Consider the following 14104-nt stretch of genomic DNA (forward strand, 5'->3'; position numbering starts at 1 on the left):
TTCAATACTTCAATTAACTTTTATAATTAAACCTCATCTCAAAGGCTTATCATATTTTGAAGAGATCGTTTTCACTACAAACTCTATTGTAATGCAAGGTTTATCCAACTTTTATATATATCCAACGAGCAAATCTGAGAACAATGACCAACTTTGAAATAATAAATGTATTATAACTAACTGTTCGACAATTAGATTTGACTTTTACTTACTGCTGCGCCAGGCTTCATTGGGGTGCATCCCGGCAATGGTGTGACCACATGGCCACCAGTTTCTGTTTGCCAAAATGTGTCGACAATTGAACATTTCTCTTTTCCGACTGTTTTGTAGTACCACATCCACGCTTCAGGATTGATGGGTTCTCCTACACTACCAAGAACCTACCAGAAAATATAAAATAGTTGTAGATTATCTGAAATTTTAAACACATATACATAATACAGTATATATGCGCAAAAAAGTACTTGAACTAATGAAGAACGAGCTTTGAGAGTTTCCAGATAATACTGAAGATAAAATGGAACGACAAAGCGACAAATGTAAAGAACGGGAAAGAAAAGTACCCTACTGGACACTATTGTAAAAAAAAAGAAAAAAACTAGATCGAATTCTTGTTAGTAACAACGTGTTTTTCATATGATATTATCTAAAAAAAAATAGAAAGTCTGAAAGAACTAGGACGATGAAGATTGCAGATAAGCAATTATACGTAATTAAAAGCAGGAATACAAGACCGGCAGTTTCGACTCGATAGAAAGAAATAGTAGGGGGAAGTCCCGTAACCTCGGACGGCATCTAGTGCCGGTCTTTCTATTAAACACGTATTATTTAAGCGAGTAAAAATCTTTCTATTTCAAAATACAAGTGAAAGAGGCGCGTGGTGCACACACCTGCGGGATAATGCACCAAGACTCACATGTGACACACACGGCCACGGCGTGAGCAACCGTTTGCTGTTTTAGGCGCAAAATAACGGCGTCACTTAAATATCAATGGAAGTAATTCTAGTATATTTATGCTTTTACATTTCAGTGGCATTCAAAGATAAAAGTAGTACTCAATTGTTATCCGTAAAATGGTAGAATATCATTAGTTATTTTAAACAATTTTAGTAGGTACCGTAACGCCGGACGGCACCTAGTGCCGGACACTCTATTTAACACGTATTTAATAAACGAAAATGTCTGTCTCTTACAACCGTAAACTAAGTCGTTCCTTAACGCCGGACAGTAAACATATTTATATTTCTTGTGAAAACTGACGTAATTTATTCTAATTATTTAATTTTGTTCTGTATGAGTGCTATCGGTCATTACATAGCCCCATTTTTCGTATTTTCTAATCAAATAATGAAAAGCTTATGGTAAATACTCCAGCTGAGAGCATCGGTATAGCCCAGCCAAAAGGGTGGATAAATAGTGATTTTTTGCAACATCTAAGAATATTCGTCAAACACACATATTCAGACATTCCAGAGTGTGGAGATGGCTACATATGTGTTCAATGCTGGTTATTTTTGATTTATTTATAAATAACCTTAGGTGTTCGGCACTCGGGGACTTCCCCCTACTCTGTAGTCGACCAAACTCGATTTTATAAAAAATACTAGAACTACACTCCACATTGATGTTTCACACAATAAATAAGATTATAACTGTGGTGACGAGGTAATTCGATTCATAAAAGGAGAATTCAATTAAACGATCAAACTAAGTCAAAACTTATGAAATAAAATGATAAAATGCTGCATTTGGAGCGTAAGTTTTTACATATAAGAGATATTTACCTTTTGAAAGGCCTACATAGGCTATTTGTAGTGTAAGCAATTGGACCCATATTTAGACAGGAGCGACTTCTTCAAGACATCATCAAAGGAAAAATAAATGGAGTGAAAGAACGGACAAAGAATAGAGAAGGTATATGCAATGTATAAAATAGGCGTAAATGAATTGTGCTGTTCTCATATGTCGGAGCAAACCACCAATAATAACTCCTTTCCAACGACAGATGACTGAATATGTTGTATGGAGATTAAATACGTTCTGTTACTGGTTAATATTTATTGACACTCAAGACAAGAATGAATACAAAATTTAATCGGTTTTCGGTAAAGTAAACGTCAACTGCGAACTATAGAAAATTCTCTGTATATATTTTATGTATACCTTTTTTATTGATAATAGTAGTAAATACGACAGAAAGGTTTTTCTGGCGGAATCATAGAATAATTTAGATAATGCTATTCTATGCCATTAGCATGTTTATGATTTAATAGAAAACGCTTGAATCACATAACTTATATAAACTAGAGTAATGTAACATAAAAAACTCCTCTTGTGGCGAATTGCCATAACTACGGCAAAACTCTTTAAGGAACACCATAATAATACAGAACGAGAAACTTTAATAACTAAATACGGGAAAAGAAAGTTTTCAAATAATAACAAAAAAACCACTAGAATTTGTGACACTAATTTTTTTTAACCATTGTCGCAAAACTTTCAAATTTATACAAAGATTTCAGAATTCAAATTCAAACTCAGAATTATAGCAAAATCAGAATACTTGCTTTCAAAGTAGAAAGGTTATGTCTCTTGACTGGTTCTTCCCCGAACTTCATCAAAGCTCTTATGGCGGTTGGTGCTGTGTAAAACTGGGTCACTTTGTATTTTTCAATAACCGCCCAATATCTATCGTTATCCGGATAAAATGGCGTCCCTTCAAACTGAAAAATAAGAAAATGAAAATGATTAGATAATGTGTCAAAACATATAGACGCACTAATTTTATACCATTTATATATATATATATATATATATATATATATATATATACGTATATCTATAAATATAATACCTATATATATATATATATATATATATATATATATATTATATATGTATATATTTGATGGTAGAGTCCAAAAAGAAATAAATCTAGTGGTGTGTATAGCATCCTGTCTTAAGGCAAATTGCTGGAGCTTCTCGTACCGTAACGAAATGTTCGAAGAATATTAAATGTTTTCAAAAAGATTATAGATTATTATAAATAAATACTGTTTTATTGTATTGTAACATTTATAAGAATTATATAAACTGAATTGCAAAGCTTAAACTATTTGTTTAAAGTATATTAGAACTTAAGTCAGAATTACAATTAAAATCTGAATTTTTTATATACAAAAATAATATTTCTTGAAAAAAAAAATGAAACAATTTTTTTCTATAAGCAATTATTTTGTTAAAACAAGCAGACATTTTTTTGGATTATTCAAATCGAACGCTTAGTTCTCTCAAAAACTGCCATTTTTTGCACATTTAGCTCTGTAACTCCGAAACCGCTAAACCTGCCTTTGCCAAAAACTAATCACGACTTATGCCCGTCATTACAAATTGAATGTTTTTTGGATCATTTAAATCCGATGCTTTAATCTCTCAAAAACTCGATTTCTATTTTCTGGATTCCTTGCTACGTATTTCCGTGCGTCCCATTTGAATGTGATCTAAACTAGTGGTGCATGGCATCGTGCCTTTAGGCAAATTGCTAGAACTTCCCGTACCACAATAAAAAAATTCGAGCAAAAAAATTAATAATCCATACATTTTGATCAATAATTAATAACAATTGTTTTCAGATAGATAATTATAATTACTATATATTTATTCGTTCATATAATATACAGTGACGATCTCAAATCATCACTCAAAACACTTGAAACTTTACGTTTACATGAATCTATCTAAGGATATATTTCTTACGAGTAGAATACCGCATATGAAATATATACAGTTTCAAACTAAATTATAAATTTAAAATTCACATTTAAAGTGAAAAGCAAAGTAAAACTTTGTATATTTTTGAAAATTTTGGAAATTTTTTTTTTCAGAAAATTTTAAAATTTGTTTGAACCGTATAAGTGGACTCTAAAAATTGAAAATCTTGGTACGGAACCCAAAAAAATGTAACAAAATTTGTTCTTATTATTAAAATATCTATAAAATATCTATAGTTTGATGTCAATATGTCTAATGATCATTTTAGACCGCCAAATATTTTTTCACATTTTCTTTGTATCTCCGAAACCTGAAAAATATAACTAATTCATCACTTCGTCAATACAAATGTTTTTTGAAACATTATGAATTACCGTTTTTGGTACACTTTGCCTCGTATCTTCGAAACAGCTAGGCTTGTCTTTACCAAAAACTAATCAGCACGTCTTCTCTTTTTACGCAAAGGTTGAAGTAAATTTGATATCGAACCCATTATTATATGACCCAATCGAGTTTCTAGTGCCATAGGTAATCCTTGACCATTTTTCACCTTATTAGTACCCATGACTTCGCTGAAAACATCACATCCTAATATGCCGTCAACCTTTTGAGTCAAATAAAACTTCGGATCTGCTAAGGGGTACTTCAAGAATGATTGAATTGATGAAATTGGAATTGTGGTTCGTGGTTGTTTTCTTTCAATTTCGTGCACAACATATGCACATACTGGCAATTGATATGGATTGATTGAGGATTTTAAAGTGAAGTTAACCAATCCTATCACGTTTTGCGACGAATTACCTAATCCGATTACTTTGGTTGAACTGGTTGAACTTTCAAATGGGCCTTTCTACATCAAGAATCAATTATAATACGTAATGAAGTATTTTTCTTTTTTGTAGAAACCTGTGTTACCGATGTCGGCAATATAGTTGTATTAGGTGCGAGTTTGTTGTTATTGAAACTGCATAAAACTGTACTATTGGATTTCAAATTAGTCGGATAATTCTGATTCGTATTTGCAAGATTCTTATCAGTATGCAACAATGTATGATGCTGTTCCTTACATATACAACAAGTTTTATTCGATCGACAAGCAACTGTCGTCTTATGGCTTAAACCATTTACACATAGATTTAAATTTTTTATACGTGCTTGCCGATCAGGAATGTTTATTTCTAGTAATTTTGAATATGTAAATATGGCGTGTTTTTCCTGACATACAAAGCACTTCTTTTCATATTTATTTTTTAAAAGAAATGATCGACTAATTTTAGAATTTTTATCATTTTGCTTATCATATGTGTAATTGTTAGTTATACTTGCCATACAATATACTTAATTTTTAGCTTGCTGCGACTTATGGAGAAATTGGAGAAGATCTTGGTATTTTGAAAATTCTCCTTGAAAAGAATGTTCAAATTTTTTTTGCAAAGCGGGATCGAGTTTTGAGAGTGCCATAGAGGTTATCATGAAGTCAAATTAATCTTGAATGTTTAATTGTGAAAGGGCTTGCACAGCTGTATCGAATTGCTCGAGAAATGAATTTATTTGTGAAGATGTCATGGTTTTGAACGATAAAAGGTGTTTAAAGTAAGTGGTAGCTAAATATCGTTTATTCTGGTACTTCTTCAGGTGTCCTTCCCATAAAATTTCATAATTATTCGCAGTTGGTAATATGGACTGAAACAATTTTAATGGCGGACCCCTAACGCACCTTTTAAAAAATGAAATTTGGATACGTTATCTAATACTGTATTTTCATGTATTAATCCTTTGTAAGTTTCATAAAATAAAGGCCATTGTTGTAAATCACCGGAAAATTTGGGAATTTTTATAGATGGTAAATGATGTTTAGGAACATTGTCCGGTATTGACGAATTATACATATTTTGATTATCTAACATTTTTTCTACATGCTTGATCTTTGCGTACAAAGTTTCCAAGGCTCTTATGTCGGTATACTCAGGTACAAAACTCGGATCCTCCAAATGTCTTAATTTGTTAATTTCGTCACTTAATTTTATGCATTGTTCTCGTGCATTCTCAATAAGGTATTAATTTTCAAGAAATTTTAACTTACTTGACGTATTGGTAATTTGTTGAGAAATGTCATACGTTTCTTGTATTATTGAAAAATACATTTCGCTCTTAGCTGGACTTCTCAGATCGCTCGTAATAGGATTCTGAGGAAGAAATCAACTTCACGAACACAAATAAATAACACTGACTGTGATTAATAATGTATTCATTCTCTAAATAATATCCACTTCTCGGAAATATCTCACAAAATTCATATGAAAAAAACACAAGCAAAACGGCGTACGTGACAAGCGAGCGCGAGAGATACTGTTAATTTTTTTATATTATTTAATACACAAAACTGATTAATTTCTTATAAATAAATACTGACAACTTATTTTCGTATAGATTGAAAATATTCTACAGTTTTGAACGTAATACTAAATCGTCTCGTGCTTCCCGAAAACTGATAACTTCTTCGCCTTCAAGGCAGTGAGAGCATTAGAGAATAGCCAAATACATATCATGATTGATATGAAGCTGTTCGATTTTATGAATGGATCTATGTTGCGCGTTATGAGTGTGTCTATTGTTTAGTTTAGATAACGAACTTACACGTGTCGAACTGATAAAATTATCAGTTCGACACGTGTAAGTTTATTAAATTATAAATCACAATCACAACATAAAAATCAATTGAATATTTAATATTTATTAAAATAAATAATATGATCCATTAAAATATTCAATATTCAATATTGATCACAATAATTAAATAAAAAAATTAATCAGAAAAATAAATTGAATATTTAAACTCGTATTGAGTATTGTAAATTTGTATTAACTTTAAATTGCTCAAAATGGAAAATACTCTTCTTTTCTTTTGCTTAGTTGTTTTTCTTTAATCTGAAATTGTCCTAAATAAATGTGTACTATTGTTTCTGTTTTAACAAAAATTTAATAAATCGTAATACGTAAATACGGCCGGTCTCAATAATAGGAAAGCCGTATTAGCGTTCTAGTAATGAATTCCCAATACGGCCCATATCATCATATTATGGGCTATACGTTATAGGGGTAATACAGGGCAATCCGTGTTAGGGCAGAATTCAGGCATGCCTTTTATGGACCCTATTCAAATTACCATATTAGGGCCGCTCATATGTGGCTCCTATGAGGGCCACGCACTAAATTCCGTAATACGGACGCCGGAGTACAGCCCTATATAATAGGGGCCGGACCTGTGTTAGGGCTTGCCGTAATAAATTTCCACTCGAGGTGCCTTAAGGCAAATTGCTGGTACTTTGCGTTATTGAATATTTGAATTATAAAAAAGATTGCTTAGAAAATCTTGGTACGAAACCCAACAAAATTGTAACAAAATTAGTACACATTTCAAAATTTTTTATCAAATATCTAATAACTTGATGTGCATATGTCTAATGATCATTTTTGACGGCCAAATATCATTATTTTACTTTTTCTTCTGTATCTTCTGCTAGACCTGCCATACCAAATATTTTATCAATATAAGTGAAATGTTTTTTAACTTCCCGTGGGGTAGTTATAGTAATGGGCCGAAAATCGAAAATGAAAATTTTTGCATTTCTCGACGTTTTGAAGGTTTCTGAACATCTTGGCATATCTCAGAAAAAATGGATGTGTGTGTGTGTGTGTTTTGTATGTCCGCATTTTTTCGTCCACGTTTTCGGGCGCACGGATCAATCGATTTGAATGGTTTCTAAAAACATTCGATTCCTATTAATAGGAAGATGTGCTGATTAGTTTTTGGCAAAGGTAGGACCAGCCGTTACGGAGATATGGAGCAAAGAGTGCAGAAAATAGAATTTGAGTTTTTGAGAGAACGGATCATCCGATTTGTATAATTCAAAAAACATTCAGTGCGTAATGACGGGGAAAAGTGGTTATTAGTTTCGGAAAAGGTAGGCCCAGCGGTTTCGGAGATACAGAGCTAAATGTTAAAAAATGGCAGTTTTTGAGAGACCTAAGCGCCCGATTTAAATGATTCAAAAAACTTTCTGCTTGTTTCAACAAAATAATTGCTTTTGCAAAAAAAATTTTAGTTTCTAATTTTTTTTTCGAAAAATATTTTTTGTAATTTTGGATTAAAAATTCAAAAAATCACCCAGGCTAAGCACAGTCTAAGCACCCTTCTGGTACAAATGTTTACCCAAGTGCGTATAGACTGTTTATGTACTGGAGCATTTTTACAATTTTGTGAGAACTATTGAAAAATGTGAAAATGCCGCCAATCTAAGCAGCTATACGGTAGCACTTTTTCAATTTTGGGTAATTTTGGAGGCAACTATTGTTTTGAAATTGAATTCGAAATGAAATGACGATTGTTAATGTTCTGGAGATAACTTGATTTATTTATGATTTACATTTGATTTGCTCAGATATAACAAGATAGCAAAAATTATGAAAGTTACTGAAAGTATTTGTAATAATATATGTTCGCGCCAAATTCTTGTTAGATGTCGCCAGATGACATTTGTAAGAATCAGACAATACTTTATTATCTGGCAATCCCTAAAGGTTTTGGATATAATCGCTAATCATGCGGGTGAACCGTCTCGCTTGTTTATTTCATTTTTTGTTAATTTAATCATTAGATTTATTCATCGATTTTTATTTTATTTAATATTATTTTATTTAATTATTTCTTTGTTTATTAATTTATTAACTTCCCGTAAGGTAAGTTATTGTAACGGGCCGAAAATCGAAAATGAAAAGTTTTGCATTTTTCGACGTTTTGAAGGTTTCTGAACATTTTAATGTCATACTGGAAAAAAATGATGTGTGTGTATGTATGTATGGATACAATATTTCGGTGACGTTTTCGGGCGCACGGATCAACCGATTTGAATGGTTCAAAAAACATTCGATTCCTATCGATAAGGAGATTTGCTGATTAGTTTTTGACAAAGGCAGGTCCAACCGTTTCAGAGATACAAAGCAAAGAGTGCAGAAAATAGAAATCGAGTTTTTGAGAGATCGGAGCATCCGATTTGAATGATTCAAAAAACTTTCAGCTTGTGTTGACAAAACAATTGCTTTTGAAGAAAAAAATTTCATTCATTTTTTTCTTTTTTTTGTAGTTATTCAGATTTGATTTTAATTCTAGCTAAAGTTTTAAAGTTCACTTATATACTTTAAATGAATATTTTTGACCATGTGCTTCAGTCAAGTTATAGTAATCGCAAAAAAATCGAAAATAATTTTTTTTATATATCTTTACGTTTCAAAGGTTTCTGAATATTCTGGCATACCATTAGAAAAAATGGATGTTTATGTGAGTGTGTATGTGTATGTGTATATGTGGGTGTGAGTGCGGATAGAAATTTTCGTCGACAATTTATGGAACAAAAATGTCATTTAGCGGCCAAAAATATTTATTGGACATATTTACATCAAATTATCAGATATTTTATAGAGATATTATCAAAGTGTACACATTTTGTGTAATTTTTTTTTGGTTCCGTACCAAGATTTTTAATTACGGTACGGGAAGTTCCAGCAATTTGCCTTAAGGCACGATGCCATACACCACTAGTTTAATCATTCAAATCGGGTACTCCGTTCTCTCAAAAACTAAATTACTATTTGTGGCACATTTCGCACGTATCTTCGAAACGGCTAAACTTCACCAAAAACTAATCAGTACGTCTTCTTATTAATAGGAATCAAATGCTTTTTGAATCATTCAAATCGGTTGATTCATGCGTCCAAATTCGTGGACGAAATTTGTATACAAACATACACACACACACATCAATTTTTTTCTAAAGTATGCTAAAATATTCAGAAACCTTCAAAACGTGAAGATATGCAAAAATATTCATTTTCGATTTTTTTTCGATTACCATAACTTATCCTACGGAAAGTTAACTACCCTAGGAGAAGTTAAAAATGACCGAAAAACACAGAACTGCATATTTTCGATGAAATCTATGTGATTTCTAAAGTTAAGAATTTACAGATTATTAACCAAAACAAGCTTGTAATAGGGTAAATTTAGTTAGTGACGATTTGGCGTTGGAAAAAAAGTCTCATATTTATTGGAAATAATATTCATATTTATTAAATCATCTCGAAAGTGTGAGAAATGCTCTTTTGTTATAAAGTTGATATTTTAAATACAGCACTATATAAAATGTAATGAATAAGGGAAGCTACGGTACAAAGAAACGGCTCGGCCTATTGTCGTGCAAACCTGACAAACGCTAGTTTTTATAGAGTTACATCGAATGGCTTTCAAAATTTTAAGATTGGTCCAATCGTTTTTGAGACGACGTCAATGAATGGGTCAAAAATTGACTCACGCACGCGCAACCACATACCAAATATTCCCAAATTTGGTCTCATTCGATTCAGAATTTCTAGAAATGTCGAGAAAACATAAAATTAACGAATCGGATTTCTTGATGATATACTTCTCCTCAGCTAAGTTAACAAAACTTATGACAGAAATAAAACAGTATATTACAAAACATAATTGCTTAAACATAGTTAACAAGAATTCTTTTTATTATATATTGATTTTTTCTTCTCCTTTTTTTCGTATTTTGTCTGAGTTAAGTTAGAGTTTTTTTGTGTTTAATCTTTACTCTAAATGTAAGGCATTGACCGAAAGCGACTGAACTTACTCAAACAATCATACTTCACTTTTATCCTTTTGGACCCAATCTAAAAATCTGTATAGTTTAGCTGTTATAACGACTGTCACTTGCATTTTCAATTTGAGGATCATTGTGAGTGACACCAAAATGATCTATTACGTTAATTACTAAGTGGAATTCACTAAGATTATCAATTAAAGAGATATTTATGATAGCACCAATGACTGACCATAACGGAGGTGGCGCCATTAGCTAATGGTCCATAGACAACATACGAATGTCCAGTAATCCATCCTACATCAGCAGTGCACCAGTAGATGTCATCGGGCTTGTAGTCAAAAACCATTTTAAATGTGGTGGCAGCATACAATAGATAACCACCTGTAGTATGTAGAACCCCTTTCGGTTTACCAGTGGAGCCTTGCAATAGAGATATACATAAATTGGATAATGCATTGTTTTAATTTTTAAAGTTCAAATTTTTAAAGCGTATGTAAAATTACCGCTTGTATAAAGCATGAACAATGGATCCTCAGCAGCCATCCATTCTGGGTAACATGCTGGTTCAACTTCGTCCATTTCCTCATGCCACCAATGGTCGCGGCCATCTGTCATAGGAGTCTGTATTTAGGAAAAAAAAGGTAAAGAAATTTAAATATTAAAACATAAACGGTATTTAAGTAATTTCAAATCCAGGATCAAAAATGCTACAATTGTGTTTCTTATAACTGATGGGCTTAACAATGAAATTACCTCGACTCCATTGATCTCCTCGCTGGTTCCAGGAGTGACACGTTTCAGATGAGCGACAACCACACATTTTTGAACGCGATGGCCCAGCTTTTCGGCTTTTTCCATAGCTACGTCACAAAGAGCTTTCAAATGTAATGGTTTCTCACCTCGCCATGCTCCATCAGCAGTTACGAGGACTTTCGCTTGACAGTCTGTCATTCTTTCGGCCAAAGAGTCGGATGAAAAACCTGCAAACTGACAAAATATGTAATAACATTGTAAATGATTGCTATTAAAAAAAAATTAGCACTATTTTTCTATAGTAACAATAATCTGGATCATATTTGATTTAACGGAAGACAGTGATTTAAAAAATATCGTTTTTATCGTTTTCAGAAAACGTAGGTGATAAAAGATACTGATAGCGTTTGTATCAGTAAATAAAAACTCAATAGTAGAACACAAGACATGGTAAGTGAGAAACTACTTTTCACTACCAATTATATTATTTTGAAAGCTCATCTTGTTCCTTTCGTGTATTGGTTAATTTTATTTTGTATATGTTTCAAGATGGATTGAGTTGATATATTTTATATTTGAAGCCATTAAGTTATTCAAAGTTCATTTATTGCTGTTTTATTATTGATTGAGAGTAAAAACAATCGCTCATTCTAATTTTAATTTAAAAAGATTTCAAGTATTTTATGGATTAATAAGCACGAACCACCTCTTATAAGAATTATACCAGAATATATTATAATGCCGTTTGCTAACTGTTGAGCAGTTTTCCTCACTTGAATGTATAAGAATCTGAAAATATAAAGCATTTTTTTTGATATCTATCTAAACTATTTAGAATGTTTCGGACCGTAAGAATCCGGAAATGGAAAAGCAAGCAAGCACTGCGCAGAATTATAGAAAAAGAATAAGTCTAATAATAAAATGTGTAATACAGTGAAAGAAAATGATTCATTGATTGAACAAAAAAGAATATACCAGGAAGAAATATTGCTACCGTACTACCTTCAGGTTAAAGCACTTATTGTTATTAATATGGATAATGGACTAAACTTGACTTCAAAACGTTGAAGCAAAATATCACTTACCACGATCGAATGAACAGCCCCTATTCTAGCACATGCTAACATAGCAATTGCCAATTCCAAAACCATTGGCATATAAATAGATACTCTGTCACCTTTGCGAACTCCTAAATTTTTTAAAACGTTGGCAAATCTGCATACTTCTTCTAAGAGTTTCCGGTACGTTAATCGGCTGTAGTCGTCCGGGTGATTACCTTCCCTGGAAATGAAAGAAATTATACAAATACAAATTTTACATTTCAAGTTTTTCAATTTTTAGTTCTTGATGTTTTATCCTGAAATACTTTATAACTTAAAGATTGTAATTCGTGATTTATAAAATATCTAGAATCTTGAACAAATTCTAAGATAACTATAATTTATCATTTTAAAATATCTTATTTAATAATATTTTTTTCTAATCAAGCAATTCAAACTGTCATAATTGTCATATGAGTGCTTTTTATCAAAAATCCTTTAAAAGTCCTCACAAGCTGGCACTGTAAATTATTGAACAAATTGCATTTTTTTAATGCCAGTTAGTTGTTTTTTTTTTAAATTACCGTAGGCTGTTATTATAGTCATCTGTAAATAACAATTTTTGCATATTTTTACATTTCAAAGCTTTCTGAACATTTTTGCACACCTTAGAAAAAATATATGTATGCATGTGTTGTACTTATGTATGGATATAATTATTTGTCCACGTTTACAGGAGCACGTGTCAACCGATTTGAATTATTCAAAAAGCAATAGATTTCAATAGATAAGGAGACGTACTGATTAGTGTTTGACAAAAGTCGGTCCAGCCGTTTCGGGGATTTGAAGCAAATAGTGCAGAAAGTGGAAATTATTAGATTAGTTTATTAAATTAATCGTTTAATATTTATAAGAATTATATAAACTGAATCGCAAAGTTAAAATTAATTATTTGGAATATATAAGTGATTTTTTGGAACTTTAGCTAGAATAAGAATTAAAATCGGAATTATTTTCGGTATTCAAAAAATTTTTTTTCTAGAAATTAAAAAAAAAACATAAAAAATCCCCAAAAACAATAGTTTTGTCAATACAAGCAAACAAATTTTTAAATCATAAAAATCGGATGCTTACAATTAGTTCTCAAAAACTGACATTTTTTGCACATTTAGCTCCGTGTCTCCGAAACGCTGGACCTGTCTTTACCAAAAACTAAAGACTACCTCTCCCCATTATTACAAATTGAATGTTTTTTGTAGAAATCAACTCGCATGTTTCGTTCTCTCAAAAACTCGATTTCTATTTTCTGCACTCCTTGCATCGTATCTAATACTTTTCATGAATTTTTGGTATAGTTTTTATTTGTTCATTTTAAGAGGCATCATGTTTTTCTTATCCGTAGTATAAGTTATAGTAATGGGCCAAAAATCAAAAATAAAATATAAAAAATGGATATGTGTATGTGCGTGTGCGTGTTTTTAGTGTCCGCATTTTTTCGTTCGCGTTTTCGGCCGCACGAAGCAGCCGATTTTAATGGTTCAAAAAAACTCGATTCCTATTGATATCACATCTGCTGAATAGTTTTTGGCAAAGGTAGGTTCAGCCGTTACGGAGATACAGAGCAAAGAGTGCAGAATATAAAAATCAAGATTTTGAGAGAACGGAGCACCCGATTTGAATGATCAAACTAGTGGGGCGCAATTTGCCTTAAGACACGATGCTAGTCTTGAGGCAAATTGCTGGAACTTCTCGTACAAAAAAAAAAATTGTAAAAGATTAACATTCTTGACAAAAAATTATTTTGAAAAAAAAAATTATTTTGAAAAAGTTAGATTTTCGTGATACTATAAATTTTTGACCAAAATTTACTCTT

At 31.7% G+C, this 14104-nt stretch overlaps 1 protein-coding gene across 1 annotated transcript; it reads right to left on the reverse strand.

Moving 5' to 3' along the window:
* Positions 1 to 212: 212 nt before the first annotated feature.
* LOC113365477 (acetyl-coenzyme A synthetase-like) lies at positions 213 to 12423 on the reverse strand (the record flags this gene model as incomplete). The annotated part of the gene is made up of 6 exons (XM_026607027.1): positions 12277 to 12423; positions 11192 to 11425; positions 10942 to 11059; positions 10668 to 10858; positions 2570 to 2725; positions 213 to 380 (listed from the first exon to the last, which is right to left on the reverse strand). Coding segments are annotated over exons 1-6 (939 nt in total), but the record flags the coding sequence as incomplete, so codon positions are not given.
* Positions 12424 to 14104: the final 1681 nt, after the last annotated feature.

Source organism: Ctenocephalides felis, unplaced genomic scaffold, assembly GCF_003426905.1.
Source record: "Ctenocephalides felis isolate EL2017-DRISC unplaced genomic scaffold, ASM342690v1 CF-g0.4_SCAFFOLD_01042, whole genome shotgun sequence".
Taxonomy (NCBI): Eukaryota; Metazoa; Arthropoda; class Insecta; order Siphonaptera; family Pulicidae; genus Ctenocephalides; species Ctenocephalides felis.